The sequence below is a fragment of the Chlorocebus sabaeus genome, chromosome 8, assembly GCF_047675955.1.
Source record: "Chlorocebus sabaeus isolate Y175 chromosome 8, mChlSab1.0.hap1, whole genome shotgun sequence".
Taxonomy (NCBI): domain Eukaryota; kingdom Metazoa; phylum Chordata; class Mammalia; order Primates; family Cercopithecidae; genus Chlorocebus; species Chlorocebus sabaeus.
Window position 1 is genome coordinate 134,658,184 of NC_132911.1, and position 23,521 is coordinate 134,681,704.

At 39.5% G+C, this 23,521-nt stretch overlaps 1 protein-coding gene across 2 annotated transcripts in view; it reads right to left on the bottom strand.

Annotated features, from left to right (window-relative positions):
• ADCY8 (adenylate cyclase 8) overlaps window positions 1-23,521 on the bottom strand; it is a 263,858-nt gene that overhangs the window by 82,523 nt on the left and 157,814 nt on the right. For both annotated transcript variants that reach the window (XM_008001549.3, XM_008001550.3), the window contains exons 8-9: window positions 19,808-20,005; window positions 3,119-3,219 (exon numbers count right to left, since the gene is read on the bottom strand). In XM_008001549.3, the coding sequence (XP_007999740.1) occupies window positions 3,119-3,219; window positions 19,808-20,005 (299 nt within the window). The remainder of the gene's footprint in view (window positions 1-3,118; window positions 3,220-19,807; window positions 20,006-23,521) is intronic.

A 23,521-nucleotide genomic window follows, 5' to 3' on the forward strand; every position in this document is an offset into this window, starting at 1 on the left:
CAAATTCCTCTAGAGTATTAGTTTCCCCCCTTGATGTGGGCTTCCCTATGTACTCTTCCTCAGAAAGAATCTGTGTCTTGCAGTTCTTTCAGCTGTTAGTATGCATGGTTAGTATACAGGATCATTTTTGGTGTGACGTTAAGGTATGGGGAAGAAGGCTCTGTCAATCTTTTTAATTTTCTTTTTGACTTAAAAAATGATGTTCTTTCTTTCACTTTCTATCTCTCTCTCTCTCTCTCTCTTTTTTTTTTTCTTTGAGATGGAGTCTAGCTCTGTCACCCAGGCTGGAGTGGAGTGGCGCTATCTCAGCTCACTGCAAGCTCTGCCTCCCAGGTTCACGCCATTCTCCTGCCTCAGCCTCCCGAGTAGCTGGGACCACAGGTGCCCGCCACCATGCCCGGCTAATTTTTTATATTTTTAGTAGAGATGGGGTTTCACTGTGTTAGCCAGGATGGTCTCAGTCTCCTGACCTCATGATCCACACCCCTCGGCCTCCCAAAGTGCTGGGATTAGAGGAGTGAGCTACCGCGCTCGGCCTCTATATCTCTTAAGTAAGTAATTTTTGCTGTGTTTATGTGCTGTATGTTCTCTTTTGCTGTCTTCATTTCTGAAATATATATATATTTAAATTTTTATGTATTTCCTGAGTTCTCTTTCCAAATTTCTAAGTTTTTCTAATTTTGGTTAGGTTGTTATTTCATGTCTTAAACCACATTAAGTGCTTCAGCTCCTTTTAAAAGAATAGGTTAAAGTTTTGATATATTTTGTGGGCAAGTCTTTCTGGAATGCTTTCAATGACTATAAGAAGATTATTCTACTTGTTATTCTCTTATTTTTTATAATAGCTTGGTATAGGATTGCCATCAATATATTTTGTTGCTCATTTTTGTGTAAAACACTTCCCTGAACTTTTAGAAATAGCATGGTTCAGGATTGTTTATTTATTTATTTTTTAACTCTATAGAGCTTTCTCTTTGGTTGCTTTCATGTAGTGTTTCAAAACATGATAGCTAGAATCCCTTCCCACTTTAACCTGTATAGCCCTTATTGTAAGTGATTTTGATTTCACTCACACAGTTCCTTTCAGGGCTTTATCATGAGAGGGAGATTAGATAGTCAGTTTCACGAGTTCATAGTGTCTTGATGGTTCAAGCTCTTCAGGCCTTTCAAAATGTTATTGGATTGAGCAAACTCCTTCCCACTTTCATTTGCTTTCTTAATTTGGCTCACAGCACTTCTCAGTGCATATCTGCTGGCTATGTTGAGAACATCCTTTTGTTGCCCAGTGTGACATGCCCAGTACTTCTTTCTGCTTTCTCCCATATAGGTACTGATATCACACACATTTTGGGGCCATTGGGGGATTGTTGCAACCCACTTCTATGTTGGAATGTTTGGTCTATCACCCTTTTTTGTTATAAATATAGTCTATGAGGTTTTGGTTTTGCTATCTAGTTTGTCAAATTTGTAAGAATTCTGAGACATTAAGAAATGTACCATCTGTGCCATCATCTTCCTGGAATCCCCTCTCTCTTTCTAATGTACCCTGCTAATTAGGGGGAAAGTCAAGCATGGCCAGCCCTTGCATATTAGTTATCTTGAACATCCTTCTTCCACAGCATCATGCAACAATCTTCCTAAAAATCTCCTGGGGTTCCTTCCTGCCCTCAGGGTCAGTTCCAAAGTCTTTAACATAGTTATGAACATTGAACTTCTGCTGATTCTCTCCTTTTTCAGCCATAGTGTCTACTATACTCTTGCACAAGCCCTTTGCTATAGGCTCTCACATTTACTCACTATTCTATAAACACAAGGTCTTTCTCACTTGTATGACTTTGCCAGAGCAGTTTTCCAAATAGAATAGTCTCTTACTTTTTTCTCTCTCATCTTACTCAACTCAAATCCTTTTCTGCAAATTTTTCCTTGAAGTCATGTGGTCAGAATGAATCACTGATTTTGATGCAAAGCAGTCTTGTAACTAAAAGCACAGACTCTGTCTCTGGGTTCAAATTTCAGCTCAGATATTACACAGACATGTGACCTGGGATAAATCCTCATCTACAAATGGGAATTGGAATGCTGCCTCACTCATCAGTTATTTTTGAGGCTTTTTGAGACAATCCATGTAAAAGATGTAGTACTTTCCTGGCATGTATAAGTGTTTAGTAACTGGGAGCCATTGTTAATGTCTTTGTCACCTACTAAATTATGTCTTAGAGGTTACAGAACCTCTTCTTCCAAAACTGTATCATCCTCAGGGGCTATAATGTTCCTTTGCCTGTATTAAGTATTTAAAAAACATTTGTTGATTTTTTTTAATCATGTGAAAGGGGAAAACTCATGGTAAGTATAGGGAGAAGGCAATTTAGCTGAGAAAAGAGGTAGGAGCTAGCTTATAGTTTAGAGGAGATGAAAAAGCATGGCTATTGGATTAATCCAGAACTAGCTTCAAATCCTGGCTAGAGCATCTATAACCTGGACAATATGCGTCTAATAGAGGGTTAAGAACCTAGGCTCTAGAGCTAGTCTTCCTGGGTTGAATCTAGGCAGTGACATCTTTGAATGATGAGATCTTAGGGAATTTATTTCACTATTATGAACCTCAGTTCCCTCCTCTTTAAAGTGAGGATAATCATGGCACCTACCTCATGAGGTTGTCATGGGGATTCCAGAAGCTTTTGTATGTAAAGTATTTAGAACAGTGGCTGGCCACAAACAGGTGTTTGCATTATTATTAAAGTGTTGATTTTGCAGACCCAAGGATGTATGATGCTGTATCTGTGAATGAATTATACTAACCAAAGCACAAGTAAATGGTGATTGACGTTCTTATACTTATTTTCTGCATTCATGGGTGTCATGTCAAATAAGAGTGGGGCCTAGTTTCATTTTGGTTGTTTTTATTAAGATTGGGAAAAAGATTATTGTCTGGGCAGAGTTTTGGGATTATTAGCAGAGTAAGACAACCAGAACAGACATTGAAACAGTCAAACGTTTTGGTATGGGTCCTGGACTCAGTTATTTGAAATTCCGATCCTTTGAAAAGTCAACTGGCTGACTCCAGGTGAGGAATCTCACAAAGATATATCACCGGATCAATTAGTTCTTTCATATTTACCTTGAAGAAGGAAGCAAACTTTGTATTGCCGTGATAAATAGAAGAACGATAAACGCACAGACCAAGTTTGACTTGAACACTTCATCCCTCATTTGAGAATACTGTAATTAAAAAAACAGAGAATGAGTTACTTTGCAGCAGAGTTGGGTTTTGGAAGAATTAAGTTTTAGTGATATTTGAGGTTGAGGGAAACATCAAGAAGAAACAAGACAATTAGATTTTTTTTTAATTAAGAATAATTCATATCTTAATAAAACCTTCACAGAGCATTATCCCCATCCCTCCTGCCAACTTTCCAGTGAGAGCTCAGGAGTAAATACAGTGGGAGGGATACTTTGTATGAGCTTATCCAGTTCTTCCCCTCCCTCTGAACTAACATTATTTTAACAGAACAGAAGAGCACACATCCATATATGCAGCAAATCAAATTCGCATTGACTTTCTTCATGAGTAAACTTAAGTCATTTAAGGATCTTGCACTGTTTCGTGTTAAGTTTGGGAACACAGGGAAATGTTTTACCAGGAAGTCTTTCTGCCTCCTTTTCTTATTAAAAATAAATTCTCAGGCTCTTAAAATAGAAAATAGCCTGAGAGATCTCCAGCTAGTGCAGCCCTTTCATTTCACAGAAGAGAAACCAAGACTAATAGACCAATATGCTTGATGCCCTTCTGTGTCTGCTCAAGGCAGCCCTGGGGAATGGTGGTAACTTTATTTTGATTATCCAGAGTACTCAGTAATTTCATTGTCTAGCTTTAAAAGCTTCTAGAAGGTCAGCACTCAATGTGTATTTGCCTTACTTCTGCCTAGACTCTTGAACCATCTTGGAGCTACTAAGCTGGGGAATATCTACTTCTTCCAGAAGGTGGGAAGTTTTTTAAACTGAAAAAGACCTTAGAATTAGCCTAAACCAAGCCCCACATTTGACCTTAATGAGAGAGAGGTCTAGTAGCCAGCAGGTTATTTTATTTTTGGGGGACAGAGAACTAAGCATCACTTTGAAACTTTGTAATCCCTGATTTGCATTTCATGGTTACTTCATACAGGGCGCTAGCAAATAGAGGTCTCACGACATCTTAGGCTTCATGTCCACAATACCAAGACAAGGTTTCAGTCAGGTCAAGAAATAGTAAAATCAGTCCAATCTGTTGTTGATATGGTGTTTGCAAAATCAACAGTTACATGATTTTTATTCTCTTCTGACTTCTTGGTGTGGTCTGGGTTTTAGACTGAACCCCGCTGACGCTTCTCAGTGTCATAGCTAAGGTTTGGAGAATATCCTGCAGTTGTTGAGCTCTCTGGGTGAAGCACCATGCTGTTTAGAGACTGCACAGTTATTGCTTTTGCAGGGCAATGCTTTTTCTGCTCTCCAGTATTAAGGCCTCTGTCCACTTGCTGACAACCTGCTTGTTATCTGGAGGGGAGCCAGGAACATGGCTCTGAAGAATCACTCTAAGCCATCCTCAATCCTGATAAAACCACAGAAAGCCCATATTATTAATAGTTATCAATGGTGCTACCCAAGAACAGGTCACAATCATAGAGGCCTACCCAGAGCAGCTCGAAAGTTATTTAGCCACAAAACAGTTAATTCAAAGAAAGATAAATGTTTGAATTCCTTCTAACAACAAATTACAGAGGATCTAATTATTCTTTGTTGGCTTACTGATTAATTTTTTTTTTTTTGAGATGGAGTCTCGCTCTGTTGCCCAGGCTGTAGTGCAGTGATGTAATCTTGGCTCACTGCAAGCTCCGCCTCCCGGGTTCATGCTATTCTCCTGCCTCAGCCTCACGAGTAGCTAGCATTACAGGTGCCCACCACCACACCTGGCTACTTTTTTGTAATTTTAGTAGAGACGGGGTTTCACTGGATTAGCCAGGATGGTCTTGATCTCCTGACCTCATGATCTGCTTGCCTTGGCTTCCCGAAGTGCTAGGATTACAGGCATGAGCCACTGCGCTCGGCCATCTTACTGGTTAATTTTAAACCAGCATGATTGCATAGATTTGATAATGAACATTTAAAAACAGCAGTAATAATAATTTTAGTGTAGTTAATCAGTACACTAAAATTCTTCCTTTTCTTCTTTTTCTTTTTTTGAGATGGAATCTTGCTGTTGTCACCCAGGCTGGAGGGCAATGGCACGACCTCGGCTCGCTGCAACCTCTGCCTCCTGGGTTCAAGTGATTTTCCTGCCTCAGCTTCCCAAATAGCTGGGATTACAGGCACCCACCACCACGCCTGGCTAATTTTTGTATTTCTAGTAGAGATGGGGTTTCACCATGTTGGCCAGGCTGGTCTCAAACTCCTGACCTCGTGATCCACCCACCTCGGCCTCCCAAAGTGCTGGGATTACAGGCATGAGCCACCGTGCCTGGCCCTTTTCTTCTTTTATGTCATCCATCATCATCATCATCATCATCATCATCATCATCACTTGTCATCATCACTATCATCATCACAGCATCTTGGACTTGTAATTGACCATTGCCTTCCCAATTCAGAAATCCGTTTCATAACATTCTTGATGTCTACTCAAAGGTCTGTTGATTATCATCCGATGACCTTCTCTGCTTTATCTGGGAAAGTGGGTTTCTTTTCTCTGGTCCTGAGCAGGGCATCTCAGGATTCCAAACACCCTCAACTTGAACACTCAGATCCTGAGCCTGAGAGCTCATTCCTTTGTAAAGGCTTCCTTTCCATTATTGACCCATGATCCTATGAAAAGATCCTTTCCTATAGATCCCAAGCCTGAGTCTCTGTGACTCCTTTCATGAATGTTTTCTACTGATGACTTAAAAAATGTCACATGATCATCATTTGTCCAGACTAAAGTTGCAGAAGATATTATATTTTCAATTTTCTTCAGATGGCAAATAGGATGGAGACAAAGTATGAAGACTTACTTTGCTTTTAGATCTGTCGTTATTTTATTGTGAGCAAAGCCAATTTCCTTGAACCCCACTTTTCTCATCTGTCAAATGGGAACATTAATACAGTTCTTAAGTTTGGCATTAATGTAGTTCATAAGTTTGAAGCATTCTATTATTTTCCTGTTTGAACTTCAGTGCCTAGCATAGCCACATAAAAGAAGAATCTTATAATATTTGTGAAGTTGACATCATCAAATATAAAATACTGGGTTTCAGAATGTGGTGCATTGTGACTTTGGAAAAGCAAGGAGAGCAGGACTTCGAAAAGAAAATTCCTAATTGGCTCAAAATGGTAGAGTACTGAGATTGAGTAGTGATTCATTTCACTTCCTCCTGACTTGTAAAGGTCTGAACACTCTGGCTCATAGCTTTATTAAGTTAGTTGTGTGCTTATGCCTGCCAAAGTTAGAGACTCCTTGTCTCATCCCTGTTCTGTCCTCACCTGGCCCCACTTATCCTTTTATATCTCAGTTGTGAGCATGAACTAATCAAGAGGTAGATTAACTGGGTTTGAATCCCAGCTGTAACACCTATGGACAAAATCTTTAAGCTTTCTATGTCTTAGTTTCCTTATCTAGAAAATGGATATAATAATAGGAATTATCTCATAAGGGTTACTGGGAGAATGAAATGAGGTAATATATATAAGATGCTTAGAACAGTGCCTTGCACATGATAACCCTATATAAATGTTACCTACTGTCAATCAATTAATTATACTTATTTTATTTCTATATTTTCATCAATATAGAACCTTGCCTTTTCAATGGTGTTGCCTTGCAGGATGCTGTCTTCTATTCCTCTGTACAGTATTGTACCTTGCACTCAGCAGTGACCCCAAAAGTGTTGTTGACCGATTTTTCCACCATGTTATAAAAGATTCTTCTAAAGAAATTATGATCTCATGTGTGTTTTTTTTAACTCGGAAGAAGACCCCATTCTCATTATTCCCCTTGCTTCTTGAAAGATTACCCACCACCGGGTAGAATTCTTAACTTTTATAGGATCCTTAGGAAAATTGTTCTTGGAAATGACCTGTGAACCCTTATAATTTACTGAGCCCTTGGTTTACAAGAGAACTTGGCAATCACACACACACACACACACACACACACACACACACACACACACACACACACATACATATATATATATATTTTTCAGATAAGAAACTTGAGGATCAGAAATGTGAAAGAGCTTGTCATGGTCAGTCGGTGGCAAAATTCAGATACTTGGAACAAATCACAAATACTTCCTTGGAGATCTTAGATTAGGATTTGGAATATTATTATTTCTCAATCTTTAGGGTCTTAGTTGATTCAAAAAAGGGTCAAAATCTAGGGTAAGGAATTTGAATAACAATGACTAATATCTAGTGCAAGGCCAGTGCTGTGCTACGCGCTTTACATGAATGTTCTCATTTAATTATTACGGGTCTTGTTTATCATATCCTCACTTTGTAGATAAAGAAACTGAGGATTTGAATACCTGAGCAACTCAATCACACCTTCACAGATTGCAAATAGAGAATCCAAAGAGCTTTGCTCTAGAATGCAGGGTCTCACTGGCTACTGCTTCCTTGCTATTTTCAGAGTAAGGCTATCTTGTTCATAGATGCATGCTCAGACTTCTTGGGTATATTTCAGTGATGCAATTTATGATACAAAGAAAGGGAATGTATTAAAAATTTGAGCCTATGTAAATCTTGGTTAGAATGAAAGTGAAGCATATAGGCAAAGAATGGATATTAGAAACAGCCTAAGAATTAGTTTAATAAAATGCCACTGCTATATTTTCTTGATTGACGAATGAATCCTCAGCACAATGCAGTGCAAAATAATGAGCCCCTTTCTAGGCCAGGATGGGTGAACTGATAATAGGGAAGAAAACAAAAGATGGTAGATTTTATTTAAATGCAACAGAAGATGAGTGACCACAATCTTCAAATGATAAATAAATCATTTCAAAAATGAAAATTCCTATTTGATTTGATGAAATTCAGACTCGTTCCTTCTGAGGAAGTGCAGCAGGATAAACTCGTGTTTCATTTTGTTCATGTCTGGGGATTCTGGCCCTGAATTATCTTGAAAGACATATTCAGAAATGAAATCATAGTCATGAAGGTCAGTGGGTTTTTAGATCCACCACAAAGAAGCTGGGAAACCCCAGTCTGATCACAGAAAAAAAAAAATCTATTTCAGATTCCTTATCCACAGAGAGATGATCAGGGAAGTTCCCTTACAGAGGTGATGGACAGAGCTTCCAGCCTTCCATGTTTCCACACCTGGGATAGTCCTAAGAACTCTTCCTAGGTGAGGGGGAGGAAAACCACAGTGCTTTCCTAGACTTTCCATTTTGACTGTAAGCTAAAAGGCACTGAACAATTCTTACGTTTCTATAAGATGTAGAAGATGCTTATAACTAAAACAATTATCTAGTTAATTGCCTAAACTATAACTGTACTCTTTTTCTTTCTCTCTCTCTCTCTCTTTCTCTCTTTCTCTCTTTCTTTCTTTCTTTCTGACAGACTTTCACTCTTGTTGCCCAGGCTGCAATGTGATGGTGCGATCTCGCCTCAACACAACCTCCGCCTTGCGGGTTCAAGCTATTCTCCTGCCTCAGCCTCCCGTGTAGCTGGGATTACAGGCATACGCCACCACGCCCAGCTAATTTTTTGTATTTTTAGTAGAGACAGGGTTTCTCCATGTTGGTCAGGCTGGTCTCGAACTCCCAACCTCAGGTGATCTGCTTGCCTCAGCCTTCCAAAGTGCTGGGCTCACAGGCGTGAGCCACTGTGCCCGGCCACTCTGTCTTTGTATCAAAGATTGTAGGTGAGATTATAGAATCTTCTAGATGGAGTGAATTGTAATTGTTATCTTGCTCCAACCTTTACTAATGCCAGTTTAACTCAGTAATGTCTCTCAGGTATGAGCCGTTAACTCCTGCTTGAATATTTCCAGTATTGGGGGAAATCAGCTCCTCACTTGGGAGCCCATTTCATCTTTGGATAAATTTAGTTTGATGAAAGAAAATTTTCTAGCACATCTTTTATTAGTATATATTAATATATTTGTAAAAGAAAATTCTCAACTGGGATAATCTGTTCATTTTGCGTTAGTGGATGAAGAAATTTAACCACTGTTCTGTTGTTAAATTCATGCATTCTGTAGCATGGCAGTAGCCTAGAGCATCCTTCAAATAGACCATTTGGACTGGAAGCAGTGGCTCATGCCTGTAATTCCAGTGCTTTGGGAGGCTGAGGTGGGTGGATCGTCTGGGGTCAGGAGTTCGAGGCCATCCTGGCCAACATGGTGAAACCCTGTCTCTACTAAAAATACAAAAATTAGCTGGGTGTGGCGGTGTGCACCTGTAGTCCCAGCTACTCAGGAGGATGAGGCAGGAGAATCGCTTGGACCCAGGAGGCGGAGGTTGCATTGAGTCCAAGATGGCGCCATTGCACTTCAGCCTGGAAGACAAAGTGAGACACTGACTCAAAACAAAACAAAACAAAACAAAAACAAAAAAATTTGGATAAAAGGCATAATTGCAATGAGACTAAGTTTCAGCAATTTTTAAATTTTGAAATAGGCCGTCTTCTCTATCTTGGTTCCTACATCAATAAAATTGTTATTAAGAGCAATTCTATGAGTGACAGGTAAGTGTGCAGAATCTCTCACTGACATACTTCTTCCCAAGTAAACTGACCTTTGAACAAATGTGGATTTAATCATGTTAAGTTGACTCACAAGGCAACATGCTAACATGTATTTAAGATTGACGGGCTCAGAAGTGCAAGGCTGGGAGAACACCTGCCCAGGGTGACAGAAGACCCTAGGGTGGTAATACATTTCCTAACGTTATGCTCTTCCTTGGTAGTGGGGTTAGACTGGGCACATGAGAATTTCAAGAAGAACTTTTAAAAACTTTCCAAACCACTGTTCTTCCAGCTCACTCTCCCCAAAATCTTCCATCCTTGGGAGGAAGAACTCTTCATTTCTTGAGTGGTCCAGCCCCCCGCCCCTCCCCAGCCATGGAGAAGCCAAAAGAGTGGTAACTATTGCTATATTCTTTACCTAGAAGTCCCTGGTTGTAGATGATAATGATGTCTACACATGAAGCATTAAAATTGCTTCAGTGATCAGGTCAATGGCCTCATAATTCTGTAATTCTATATTACACCATTATAGGTGAAATTGGAATTCCTGACTCAGAAAATGCTGGCTTTATGGGACAGAGCTAATTGGTCTGATTAAAAAATACACACGAAATGGCACTTGATATCGTTTGATTACCTAGAGGGTGGTAGAAACAGCTGTAATTTTGCAACGTAATGTCAAGACAATAAAGGAGTCTTATAAGGCTACTGTCCTGACTAAGGGATGGATTTCCTCCCTAAGCCTCTTTGAAACCTGTCCTTCATATCTGAAGGAGGAGGCCAAGGTATTCATACTATGTTGGGACTTACTAGAGTGGTAAAAACTCAAGAGGAGCCTGATGCTATAACAGAATAAATCTTTAAAAACCATTTTAATAATAAGATCTTGAAAATGACTAGGAAATATGTGATTTAGAAAAATGAAAGAGAAAAGCTGAGACCATTTGGTTCATGCTCCATGTTCCCATTTCTGTTCATCTAAATAAGACATGGAGTGGTTCAACAAATTCTGAATGTCTCCAAGACAAAAATGCGCATTTTGCTTATTACCTAATTCCAGAGTCCAACATCCTAACCCATAAGAAAATTCATTCATTTGCTTAGCCTTCTTTTCTTTGCCCAGATTTCTCCTTTATTGTTTTATTCTAATCATTACAACTCCCATAAAAGTTGATGCAATGAAGTAAGAAACATTTTAGAGTTTATGATGTATTTTTCTTGAAGTTTTTAAAGCCTCCATTTAACTTTGATTTTCTTTATAAATGACAGAAAAAAACTGAGAGACATTCTGGACACAGCTAAGAACCAACTGTACTCAGCCAAATAATTATCTAAAGATTCTCTTGTGTGGCAAATCCTTGGTTTTATGTGGCTGCTAATGGAAAAAAGTAACATCAAATGAATGTTTTTGAAAATACTCAGCACAGAACTTGGTTCATAGTAAGCACTATTTACAATAATTATCATAATATAAAACTGGCAAAAGCTTAGTTGTGTGTAATAAATGAAGCTCATTCAACTTCAGTTTTGTTTAATATGAATTTGATCTTTTTTTTTTTGGAGATGGAGTCTTGCACTGTCACCCAGGCTGGAGTGCAGTGGTGTGATCTCAGTTCATTGCAACCTCTGCCTCCCAGGTTCAAGTGATTCTTGTGCCTCAGCCTCCTGAGTAGCTGGGATTACAGGTGCATGCCACTACACCTGGCTAATTTTTGTATTTTTAGTAGAGGCAGGGTTTTGCCATGTTGGCCAGGCTGGTCTTGAACTCTTGACCCCAAGTGATCCACCCTCCTCAGCCTCCCAAAATGCTAGGATTACAGGCTTAAGCGACCACTCCCAGCCAGGTTTGATTGTTCCATGAGGCTATTTCTGGCTTTGTCTTCTCTTGAGCCATTTTGTCATGAAACTACCTCCTTGATGCTTAAGCTAATCAGCCATTTTTGGAATACACAGTTCAAGGGTGGTTCGAGGACTCATCATTCCTTCTCCCACTGGCCTAAGAAAAAGTGTTTCACGTGTTCATGTATTCACTTATTTGATTCTTACTTGTTCATGGATAGCTAGGGTGATAGAGTTGCCTTTGTTTTCAGGCTACCTTTATCAAGATTGTGTCTGTTGCCAGAAACATGAGGTGGATTATTTGTATATGTGTGTGCCTCCATATGTGTACATGTGTGCATATTTGTGTGTGGGAGGGATATTTGTTTGTGGGAGGGGAATGAATAGAGGATAAAAGAAATGTTCATGGTTTTAACTTTTTTTTTGTTTTTTTTTGTTTTTTTTTGTTTTTTGCCTCTAAGGTATATTTGCCATATGCATTATTGTATAACTCCTCCCTTGCAACCTACTGGCTGCATCCTTCATGAATTTCAAACTACATGAAAATCAGGTGCTTAGAAGAAAGACAGGATTTTTCAAGGTGTGGCAGAAGTGGTAGAATAGCTTGGGAGTCACAGTGAACTCTATCTGAATCCCCACTCTGCTGCCTTCTATTACTGTGGGTCTTGGAAAAGCTGTTCAAACTCTCTGAGACACCCTTACCTGCCAAATAGTACAATTAGTACCTCCATAAAGGACGTTGTGACACTTAAGTAAAATGAGGCAAAACACTTAAAATAGTCATGATATGGTAGTAAGTGATCAACAAATATCAGTTTCCTTGTCACATTGCTGCCTCAGTTGCAATTCATTGCAGCCTCCAAGGCACTTAAGGATACCTGCATTTCATCTGCACCACCTTGCAAAGTGGCCATTATCATGCCCAGAGTTAGGATGGGAAGTTCCCAGGGCACAGAAGCTGTGGCTTTATGTCTTCCTATATCATCTGAGTATAAGATGACCAATGGAGTGGACACAAATGGAATCCAAACCAAGTAGACTGAATGCTCTGAGCTGTTCCAGATGGACTTCCCAATAATCAACAGCATGAATGCTCTGAGCTCTGTTGGATGCACCCCCCAAGAATCACTAGAGTGAATACTCTGAGCCATGCCTGATGGACTCCCAAGGAATCACAAGAAGTGTGGACAGAAAGACAATCTTTTCCAGGAGCACGAAGAAACCCATGCGTGAAATATCTAATCCTCAGCTGGCTTGTCCTCACAGGAAGAAAAGCATGGCCTTTGGGAATGATCAAACACCAATCATCCTTGAAGACAGAAACAATCTTTCTTACCTTTTTTTTTGTTTTGGAAAATAATGATAATAAGGTTCTTAGAATAATCAAATCATTTAGAGAAAAGACAAGCAAATGACACCTACAAATTTAAACACATCTCAGAGGCTAAGGTGGTCACTGCTTGTGCTCCAATGATCCTGGGAGATTGATGGAAGCACCTCTTCCAATGAGTTACAAGGCTGTACTTGCTTAGATTAATGAAGGGTGGAACCCTGGTACCCTGGAATACAAGACACATTAAGATTGGCCCTTCCCACCACCATTTTCAATGAAGTACTGTTATTTATTCATTTATTTTAGAAAAAGCTCTAGGAGAAGCGTGAGATTTGTCTTAAAGAGGGTCTTGCCTTGTGCAGGTTTGGGTTGGCAGAGGATTAATTAGGACAAGGGAAAATAAAGACTATTGCATTTATCCAAACTTCTGTTATATGAATATTGTGCCATTTAATTTTCATGACAACCCCTAAGGGCAGACAATCATACTCATTTCAATGAGATCAAACCCCTTGCTTCGTATCACCCAACCAGTAACTGGTTGGAACTGGGTTCAAGTCAGGAATCCAGTCTATGTTCTTTCCTCTGTCTTTCAACAAAGACTAAATACTGGTGAGCAAAATGAGGATTTTATACATGTGTGTGGGTATCCGTTTGAGTGACAGAAAGATATCAACTTGTCATTACCCATTATTGATCAGTAAACTAATCAACTGTCCTTTATGCCGACTTCTATTTCCAAAGTGGGACTTGAACTGAGGTCTAGTTAATTCCAAAGACTGTGGTCCTGAAGCCATTATTAGCCTCATGGAGATACCTCCTCTAGATTTGTTAAAAGCCATATTACCCTTGAATGAGGATCTGGGGACTTTTTGATGTAAGCTGATCTCTGAAGATGTGAGGCAAGTGACCAGCCTGAGTCTCACGCTCAATCAAGGACACAGAAAGATGGCCAAAACCTAGAGTAACAAAATCCAAAAAAGAATTTCTACCAAAATGCAGGTCTTCTTGCCAAATCAGAATCTTGGGGGCAGAGTGATGGGATGGTACCTGCATTTCAAACGAGATCCCCAGATGATTCTTAAGTTTGAAAACTCTTAGCCTGAGATGAAGAGAGTTTTAGTACATAAATTTGTCATAAGGACAAAGGATGCCTTTTCTCGAAGCAACTAAGAATCAAGAGGAAAAATATCAGCATTAAAAGAAGGAAGGAACTTTAATCTTCCTTGATATGACTTGATTATAACACTTTACCTACAAAAATGCCCATATCCAAAGCATAGTTACCCAATCAATTTTGAAGTATATATTAAACATATCTTAATCTCTATTCAAGACGAGGAAGTCACCTTATTCTAAGGTGATAACATTGTTTTTGGAACACTTAGCTTAATGAAATAATTCCAAATAAGTGTTCCTATGTTATTAAGCTCTCCTAAGATGCTAAAGGTTTTGGGTTGGCTACTCTGACTTGGAAACATCCATAAGTAAATGTCATTAATTGTCTTCCCTATCCTAAGCCTAATTCAGAGTCCTTTCCCAGAAGAGAAGTGAGGACCAGAGGCTGAGAAACATCACCTTCTTGTAAGTGCTCTGAAAATGGAAGGGCCCAAGATAGGTGATCCCACAAAAGGTTAAGTTCCTCAGCGTGTAAAGAAGACTCACAAATCAAAAAGACAAAGGTGGGCACTGCAATAATAGATGGACGATGAAGACAAATGTGTAAATCATACCATCAAGGTACGAGAAATGTGCAAGTCACAAAAGGAGAAATATAAAGGCCAAAATATGTACTGATAACCCTTCAACTGCAATAATAATTTTAAAAATAAAAACAGAAATGCCAGGCTGGTGCTGCTTTTTACTTCTTATCAAATTGACAATTTTTAAAAAGTGTAAGCACAATTTTTGAAGGCAATTTCAAAATGACTCTTAAGTATTTTTAAACGTGAATTCTCTTTCACCCACCCCTAGGATTTTATCCTAAAAAATAAATAAGCAAAAATTCATAACTTAATTATGAGAATAGTGATTACAACACAATTCATAATTTATAACAGTGAAAAACCTTTTTAAAAAGCCTGAAATGGTTAAAATATGCAATGAGATAGTATGTAAATACTAAAATCACTGTGTAATTGAAGATTTAATTATGGGGAAAAAAGCTCAAGCAAAAAATGCTTAGCACTATGTTACAATGCCCTGTGCATACAATGGTCTATTTTTATAAAAGTTGTTGATATGGTTTGGTTCTGTGTCCCCACCCAAATCTCATCTTGTAGCTCCCATAATTCCCACATGTTGTGGGAGGGACCAGTGGGAGATGACTGAATCATGGGGGTGGGTCTTTCCTGTGCTGTTCTTATGATAGTGAATGGGTCTCGTGAGATATAGTGGTTTTTAAAATGGGAGTTTCCCTGCACAAGCTCTCTCTTTGCCTGACGCCAGCCACGTAAGATGTGACTTGCTCCTCCTTCACCTTCCACCATGATTGTGAGGCCTCCCCAGCCATGTGGAATTGTAAGTCCAATAAACCTCTTTCTTTTGTAAATTGCCCCATCTTAGGTATGTCTTTTCCAGCAGCATGAAAATGGACAAATACGGTTGTGTACATAAGTCTATAGATTCACATTCATGTAAGACTAGAATAACAGATGCCAGAATGGTAACAGTGGTTACCCTGGGTTGAAAGATCCAAACAGATTTCATTTTTTTCTTTTTTGCCTTATACTTAGTATCAACTTTTATTAGTGAAAATACATTCTTCTATTAATAAGAAAATATCAAATAGGAATGCTTAATAAGGAAATACCAATATGATTGGTAGCATCTGACAGACACATTATGTTTTTTACATCTCTTTACCATAGTTCTGATTTGTGCTTGCCCATGAGATCTGTCAGGCCACTTAGGAAATATTTAGCCTGACTAAAGAAGGGCAAAGGATTCATCTGTGAAATGTGGGAGGAGCTTAAGGCAGCCTTTGGCAACTGGAATAGGTCCCCTCTCCACTATCCAGAGGTCTGCTTAGAAACTTCTGATGATTGGCTGGGTAGTGAAGGAAGATGTTGAGTCACTAATTCTAACCTGGCTGAGGCCCAAGCCTTGGGTCACATGACCTGTTACATATCATCCACACTGGGTGATTTTTGAGAGTGAAGGGAGGTGATACTAATTTCACATTGTAAAAATAGGCATCGACTACTCTCCCAGGCAAACCAGGACATATTGCCACCATGGTCATAGGAAATTTATAGATTTATAGCATTAACTACTGAAGTGGTCAGGAGCTGTCCAATGTCCTCCTTTCACAGATAAAGAATCCAAGGACTAGAGAAGGAAAGATGTGTTTGCTAAGCTACATGAGTCATGAGCACACTGTTCTGAAGCTTAACTCAAAAGACTCCTGTGAGGGAGCAGGGAGTGAGCCACCTTTGAAATTCCACGGCAGGGAGTACACAGAACTTTTATTCTCTGCTGAGACTCCACTGAAAAGAGTCACATCAAAATTGACACATGCCTTTCGGCTCTTAGATTCACAAAAAATATCCTGATAACAGCTACAGGGGGTGAGGCAGTCTTATCTAACCTTCTTAAACTGAGTCTTTATTCATTTCCTTATTTATTCAACAAGTATTTATGCAGTACCATGAAGTATATAAAACTCCTGTTTCACATAGTGTTGTGGATAGGTATGCTAATTCTTATAGGCAAATGTGACCAAGGAATGCCTGAATGATATTTCTATACATTTCAATGGAGCTTTGTTCATTTCAGTGTTTGAACATTTCAGTGTTCTCATAAAGGTGGAAAGGCAAACAGGTTCCCTTATTCATGTATCTTCTTATTGTTCAAACAGAATAAAGCCTTTTCTTTCCTACAAAGATTGCAAAGGAACAATTATTTCCATTTCCATTTTTCCTTTCAGAAAGCATCCTTTTATGGTCCAGGCTTGTTCCCAAGAAGAAGGGTAGGGCAGTGGGAACAGAAGAGGCTTTAGAATCATAAATATTGTATGTATTTTTAAAATTCTAAGATATATATTCTTACTAAAAATGTACAATTTTCCTTAAAATGTGCACTTTAACATCTCTGAAATCAGCATGCACCTTGTTATCAAGGGAATCCTAAAATCTTGACTTCCTTCCAGGGAGGTTTGCAATTGCTTCTGTGGTCACCAGGTGGCAATATCAACCCAGGATCATTTTAAATTAAATTCTCTGATAATATTTTTTTTTTTGGTCCACATTCTAAGTGTAAATCCATGCAGCAAACCTATGCAGATTCCATTTTGGAGTTTAAATTCTTGGGGAGCTTCTTCCCTTTATTTAATCAATACCAGGATATAGGCATGTGGGTTTCCTCACTGCCCTTGCCTAAGGGGGATGTCCTACCAGCCCCAGCGCCCCCACATCCTTACCCTGAGGGTGTAAGCCCAGTTTATTAGTGTGTGTTTCCTCTTAGAAACCCATATTGAGTTTCTTTTTCCTTTCTGAGTGCTGTATAGAAAATAGAGCATCTCACAGTTGATGACACCTTAGCGTGAATGAAATATGGTAGCTGGATTTTGAGATCTAAGATCTCTACTTAACCTCTTGGAAGTTTAGTTTTCTCTTCTGTAAGTGGAATAGTAAACTGACATATCTAACAGCAAGCACAGAGGAACTGCATATTAATGCTATTTTCTGATTCTGGAATCCTATGTGTTTGAAAGCCTTGTTTTAATTTTGTTATGGCTCTAGAACCCTTTCCTACTTAGCCTCCCCTGTAAACTCCCTCTCTATGCCTCCCACTGCATCCAAAGTTTGACAAAAGGAAAATGAAGACAGCACAGGATTGTCTTCTTCGTACGAAACCCTGGGAAATCAAGTCCTGGGAACTCCTGGCAGAGGCAGCATAGTCAACAGAAAAGAGCAGTGGCTATGGCATCACGGTGGGCGCAGATTCCAGTCCCTTTCTGACAGTTGGACTTTGGGAAAACTTCATAATAATTTCTCCATGTCTCCTTTCATCAAAATGAGGTTCATAATAACATCTACTTTATATTACTGTTGTTGTCAGTTGATTTATGCAGACAGATTAGAAATAGTGCCTGGTACTTGGTAAATACCCAATGAATGTTACTTGTGATATATTCTCTGCTCAGCAGTAACACAGTCCCTAGAGATGATCTCAGAGCAAGACTCAGTGAAGAATATCTCTGTGACAGAAGAGAAGTGATCGTTTTCTGATGTGTCCTGTTGCCGTCACCCCTGTGGAACCCATGTAATGCTTAGCACAGGTTAGGTGGTCTGTGGCTAAACTGTCAATGGGCATGTCCCATGTTTGTTCAGGGTGCTGTCCTTTGGCTCTTCTAGAAGAATCTTCCCTGGTCACAGAAATCAACCTCAGGCATGCTGTGCCTCCCTTAGGTCCATTTCTGGTCCAATACCAGATGGCTGCAGATGAGATGTGAATGCCATTAAATAAAACACACTAGAAACTATCTGTAGTATGCAGGGGTTAGGTTATTAGTGAGACAAATACGTCTTTAGCAAAAATAAATGAAAGCGTTTTGTATAGCTCTGGACACAGGCATTTGCACAAGCTAATTGAGAAGATTCTTTGTAAAGCCATCAGCTCTTCATCCTAGCTTCTTCAATGCAGTAACCAGGAAAGAAAATGCATTTATTTTGGTCCTTAAGCCCTTAATCGTATGATGAATAAGAGAAGTGTGTCTGTTAGTTTTTTGTGGGGGGTTGAGGGAGGCAAAATGTTTCTTTTCCTTTTGTTTTGTTAGTACATAGACACAATCCATCTCAAATTGGGAACTGTAGGTGAAGGTATTAATTTTGGAGTCTGCAATCCTGAGGTAGTTATCAAAGAAGCTCATTGGGAATGGTGTATGTGCACAGAATTGTGAATTCTCTGAACTAAGGAAAGCAAATCTCCCAGGCAGCTGAACAAACTTACAAAAAAATTGCTCACTGGAGCTTTACAGAGTATTGAATCAAACTCCAGAAATTTGCTTGTAGATTCCCTGCTGTTCCTGCCTGAGGCTCCTGCAGATGCCAGGCACCTCTTGTGCTCAATCAAGGAAGGTCTGTCAGCTTCCATCAGCGCAAAGGAGCAACCCAGTTAAGCAGGGTCGGCACCCCATCTGCCCACTCCCCTCTCCAGTTCAAAGCTGAGGTGGGGGAGGGGAATGTAAAAGTCATCATTAATATGATGATAGCTGCCATCCTTGAACACTTTACCTAATCAAGGTATTGCCCTGAAGACTTCCATATTAACTGTGAGGTAGGTGCATTCATTTTCCTCATTGTACAGAGAGGAACTCATGCTTGGAGAGGTTACTTTACTTATCTAAGGTCACACAGCAAGAAAGTGGCAGAGGTGGAATTCAAATTTGACTCCGAATCCACAACCCATCTTCTTTCTACTAGGCCTAGGTCAGAGGACTATGAGGCAGCAGACAACTGGGAAAACGGGAGAATAGATATCTAACGTCTAAGAAAGACAGTGTTTATCACTGATGCTTACATCAAGTTATTGGGTGCCTTCATTATTGTGTTAAAATGGTTGCAGCTGATGTGAATTCATCTAAAAGCAAAGGTAAGTGGCTGTTAATGCCACTTGGCTTAATAATCTCAAAGTGGAAGAAACTCTTTTGATGCTTACTGAGTTAAAGGAGGTTTTGTTCTTTGAGTCCTCTTTTCCTTAAAGAGCAAGCCGATGCTCTCTTAATCTAACTTGCATCTCCTTTCATGGCCTTCAGTCTACTCATGATTTTCAAGGAGAAAAATAGAAGACACTACCAAACCAAACCAAACCAAAGCAAACAAACAAATAAAGAAACCAAAACCACAGCCCCTGGGCTCTCTCTCCAGTCCCGTGAACATTTACCACAATTAACTCAGAAAAAGAGCCACTGTGTAGACCCAGCTCTACCTTGTGCTCCAGGCTGGAGTCTTTAAACATCAGTGAGAATGGCTTGATATGCTCTCTTCTCAATTTATCGCCACTCCGCAAGTCGATGGTATGTTCTATTCTCTTGTTAATTTCCTCAGGCCCAGACTGGACATGCAAAGCTTGTGCAAGATGGTTTGGAAGCAGATTTATTGAATTTCTTGTTAGGGCAGCCAGAGTCTAGGGGGAAAGCACATGCAAACACAATAAACCTGCTAGTCCCCTTTAGATAAAAAAGAAATGCAATGTTTTTAGATCATGTTGCATTGCAAACAGTAATAGCATTCCATGCAGTTGTATTCAGTGAAACCTACAGAAGTTGATCTGATAGCATTTGGTGCAGAGAAATACAACCTGGCAAAGTATCACATCCAGAGGGACACTTCCCTTTTCTCTATGTAGGCACACTGAATTCCTTTGGTTGAGGTATTTGGAGAGTTGTTGGCTTAGAAATGTTAATCAAGACTCTTTCTCTAACCAGGCACAACCTGGGTATGAGAGAAAGAGAACCAAAAAAATAACGGAAAGTAAATATATATTAAAAGTCCACAAAAATGATCATCTCCAACTGAGTAGATTCCACATTTTCGTGTGACCTTTCATTTAATGGTGGTGGAGAGTCTTGGGGTCTTACGGCTTGCATTTTTTTTTTTTTTTTTTAGCATCACTCATAGAAAGACAGCCAAATGTGCCAGGATCTGCTCCTTAAACTTGATAAAGATTGTTACATTTTTTACTTTGTTAATATGTCCCTCCCTCAGCATAGGCCATTATATATCTATATATTCATATAGATATATGTGTGTAATTTCTTTTGGGTAAAAAATGCAAGTAAGTTGCAGCCTCCCACCATTTCACAGGGTTACACAGCACGAGACGGGGAAAGGCATAACCACCATGGTTGGTCACTGGATATGGATACATGGATGCAGAAACTGCATTGGCTTACAAAGACACACCAGGTTTGGCAGGAGACCTTTTCTCCTGGTGATTTAGCAGCCATGATAAGATGAACTGGCTGGATCTAGCCAAATGCAGTGTTCACTCACAGCACCAATTTAAGGCAGCTTCTTAGATTTTTTTTTTAAAAAAAGTGTGAGTCGGACCTGAAGGGATATAGGGATAAGGAAGCTCAACCCATCCTTCCAAGAGATTTTCTTGAGGGAAAGTAGAGGATGCCACGCATCTGTAGAGTGAGTAAAGAAGTGAAAATTCTCTGCCTCTATACACACTCACTGCATTTGCTTTTCTCTGCCAGCTTCTCAGCTTGGCTATGTTTAGAACACAGGCTACACGAAGATAAGATTATAGAGTCATCAAATGGCAGCCTGTGAGAGGTGACATAGGACCTTGCAGATCCTCTTGCCAAACCTTCAGATATCGATGAGCCTCAGAGAGACTTGCCCATTTGCCGCCAAGCCAGATCTGCTGACTCCAGGACCACAGCTGGAGTCAGGAGCTTCGACCTCTGTGAAGCCATCCACGCCACCCCATAAGGATTCTCCCTATGGTGTTGTTGAACCCTTCATTTTAACCTTCATGAAGATAATCAATGTAACATAAATTCAAAGCCTCTAAAGCGTTCTATAGCAGGGCTCATGATGGCTAGAATTTACTGAAACCCTCTTCTCCAGCCCTAGAATAAAGAATAGAGCTGCATGTGCTAACATGAGAAAGCAAAATATATGCGCTTAGGGCACTGAAGCATGTAATTTCAGCTCTGAGTACTAAGGAGACTACTACAGCGAAAAAAATAGATGTTAGGGGGAGGCATGTTAGGAGAAGGGCTGGAGCAGAGACAAGGAAGCAAGAACCAATGTTCCAGATAATGGAACAGCAGGATACATGTGGGGCCAGAGAGTTTAGCCCCTGGAATTAAATGCCATTAGTACAGCATCCTAGAAAGCAAAGGAAGCTGAACTGTTGGCCACTTGGTGGATTTCCCATTGGTTTTTTTGGGCAGAAGTTTTTTTCGTATGGCATGAAACGTGACAAAACTCCATTTTCCATCTTGGAGAGGAGATAGAAATGACAGTCCAGCTGTCCTTGTCTGACCATACATTCTGACCTTGGGATGCCAGGGTGCCCTTGTAAGTGCTTGGAACTGGGTCTAACAGCTGGAGATGAAATCTGCTACATCTAAGCACATTCATAGTTAGACATCTCTCACTGTCTGATATTTTTATTTGTATATGGTTTTCCTTCTATGAACTAAATTGAGCTTATCCACTCTACCAGTGCCTTATGCCTTCAGTGACTCTAAGACTTTTGGATTTCACAGAGGAGGGAAGTTTCAAAAAATAGTTTGGGGACTAATTTGTTTAAATTACAGTAGCAGCAGCAGCAGCAGCAGCAGCAGCAGTAGTAGCAGTAGCAACAGCAGTAGGAACTACAGCTCTTTAATGTGACCATTATGTAATAGAAGAAAGGGCATTTTTTTTTTTTCCTCAACAGGAATGATGCAATCTCAGAATAAAAGACAGTCCTTTACATTGAATACATTTAGTTTAATAAATATCTACTTTGTTCTTATTTTTCTCCTATTGATGTAAACTGGTGAAAACGTTAGCAGGAACCGATACTGGTATGTAGAGGACATTTGGAAATTAGGAATAGACATTGCTTCCTGGTTGCCTGTGCTGTATTCAGCCGTCCATTCAGAGAAGGATTCTGCTGCCATTGGCCACTTCTGTAGGACAGAGACCAATGGAATCTCCTCCTTTCGAAGCTCCCCTGTTCCTCTCCACATTCTATTGGCTGTCTATGTGGTTGCTTCAAATGAGAGAGAAATTTAGAGTCATTCTTCTTTCTTTCATCACCCCCACCAAGTTTTGGGTAATAGTTGGGAGGGAGCTCCTTTCATCAAAATGTCAGCAATGTGGTGGAGAATTCTTTTCTTGCCCATCTAGTTATTTTCATTCTTTGCAAGTGTTTTCCTAGCATTTTATGCAGGTAGTCAATTTTCAGTGGTATTTTTTTTTTCTGATAATTTCCTCTGTCAATTACATGTGACAATTACATGTGCTGTTTGGCCAGCAACCTCTCTAGCACCTACCTCACTTCTTAGGGGTATATGTGCTTAAGGGAAGACCATCATTAACTCAAGATGGCAAGCAAATTGAAACTAGAAAGGGACATCAGGAAATCATCTGCTTTCATTTAATTCCCAGTACACTGCAAAGCATACCTGTCTTTGGGGGTGACTATGATTTGGGATCATCTGTGATACCCCTCTATCTCATTAGTCATTCGTAATGACCACTAAGACGTCACCTTCAGTGGGATAATGTTACCAACATAAAAAATCCATACACTGATATATTCACAGTGATTCATTTGTAGTCAGTAGTGGAGACAGGTATAACTTGCCTTATTTGTCTATTTGGAGTCCTTAGAGTCATACTGGAATGAGCTATTTTTAATAGAATAAGGCTTTCTCTTTTTAAGACTTACAGCACCAGTGTGAGCTAGACTGAGATCATGTTTAAAAATAGCATAAGCTTCCAAATAATGATTCCAGTATTAAATTGACCTCCAAAATGTTGAGACGGTTCTTTCACATAAACACCTTAAACAATTGGCTAGAGAATAGGAAAAACAAATGGATGAAACAGAAGAAAATGGAAAATGCCATAATACTTGACTATAATATAATATATATATAATTGAATACATATATTTGAATGTATGCTTCAA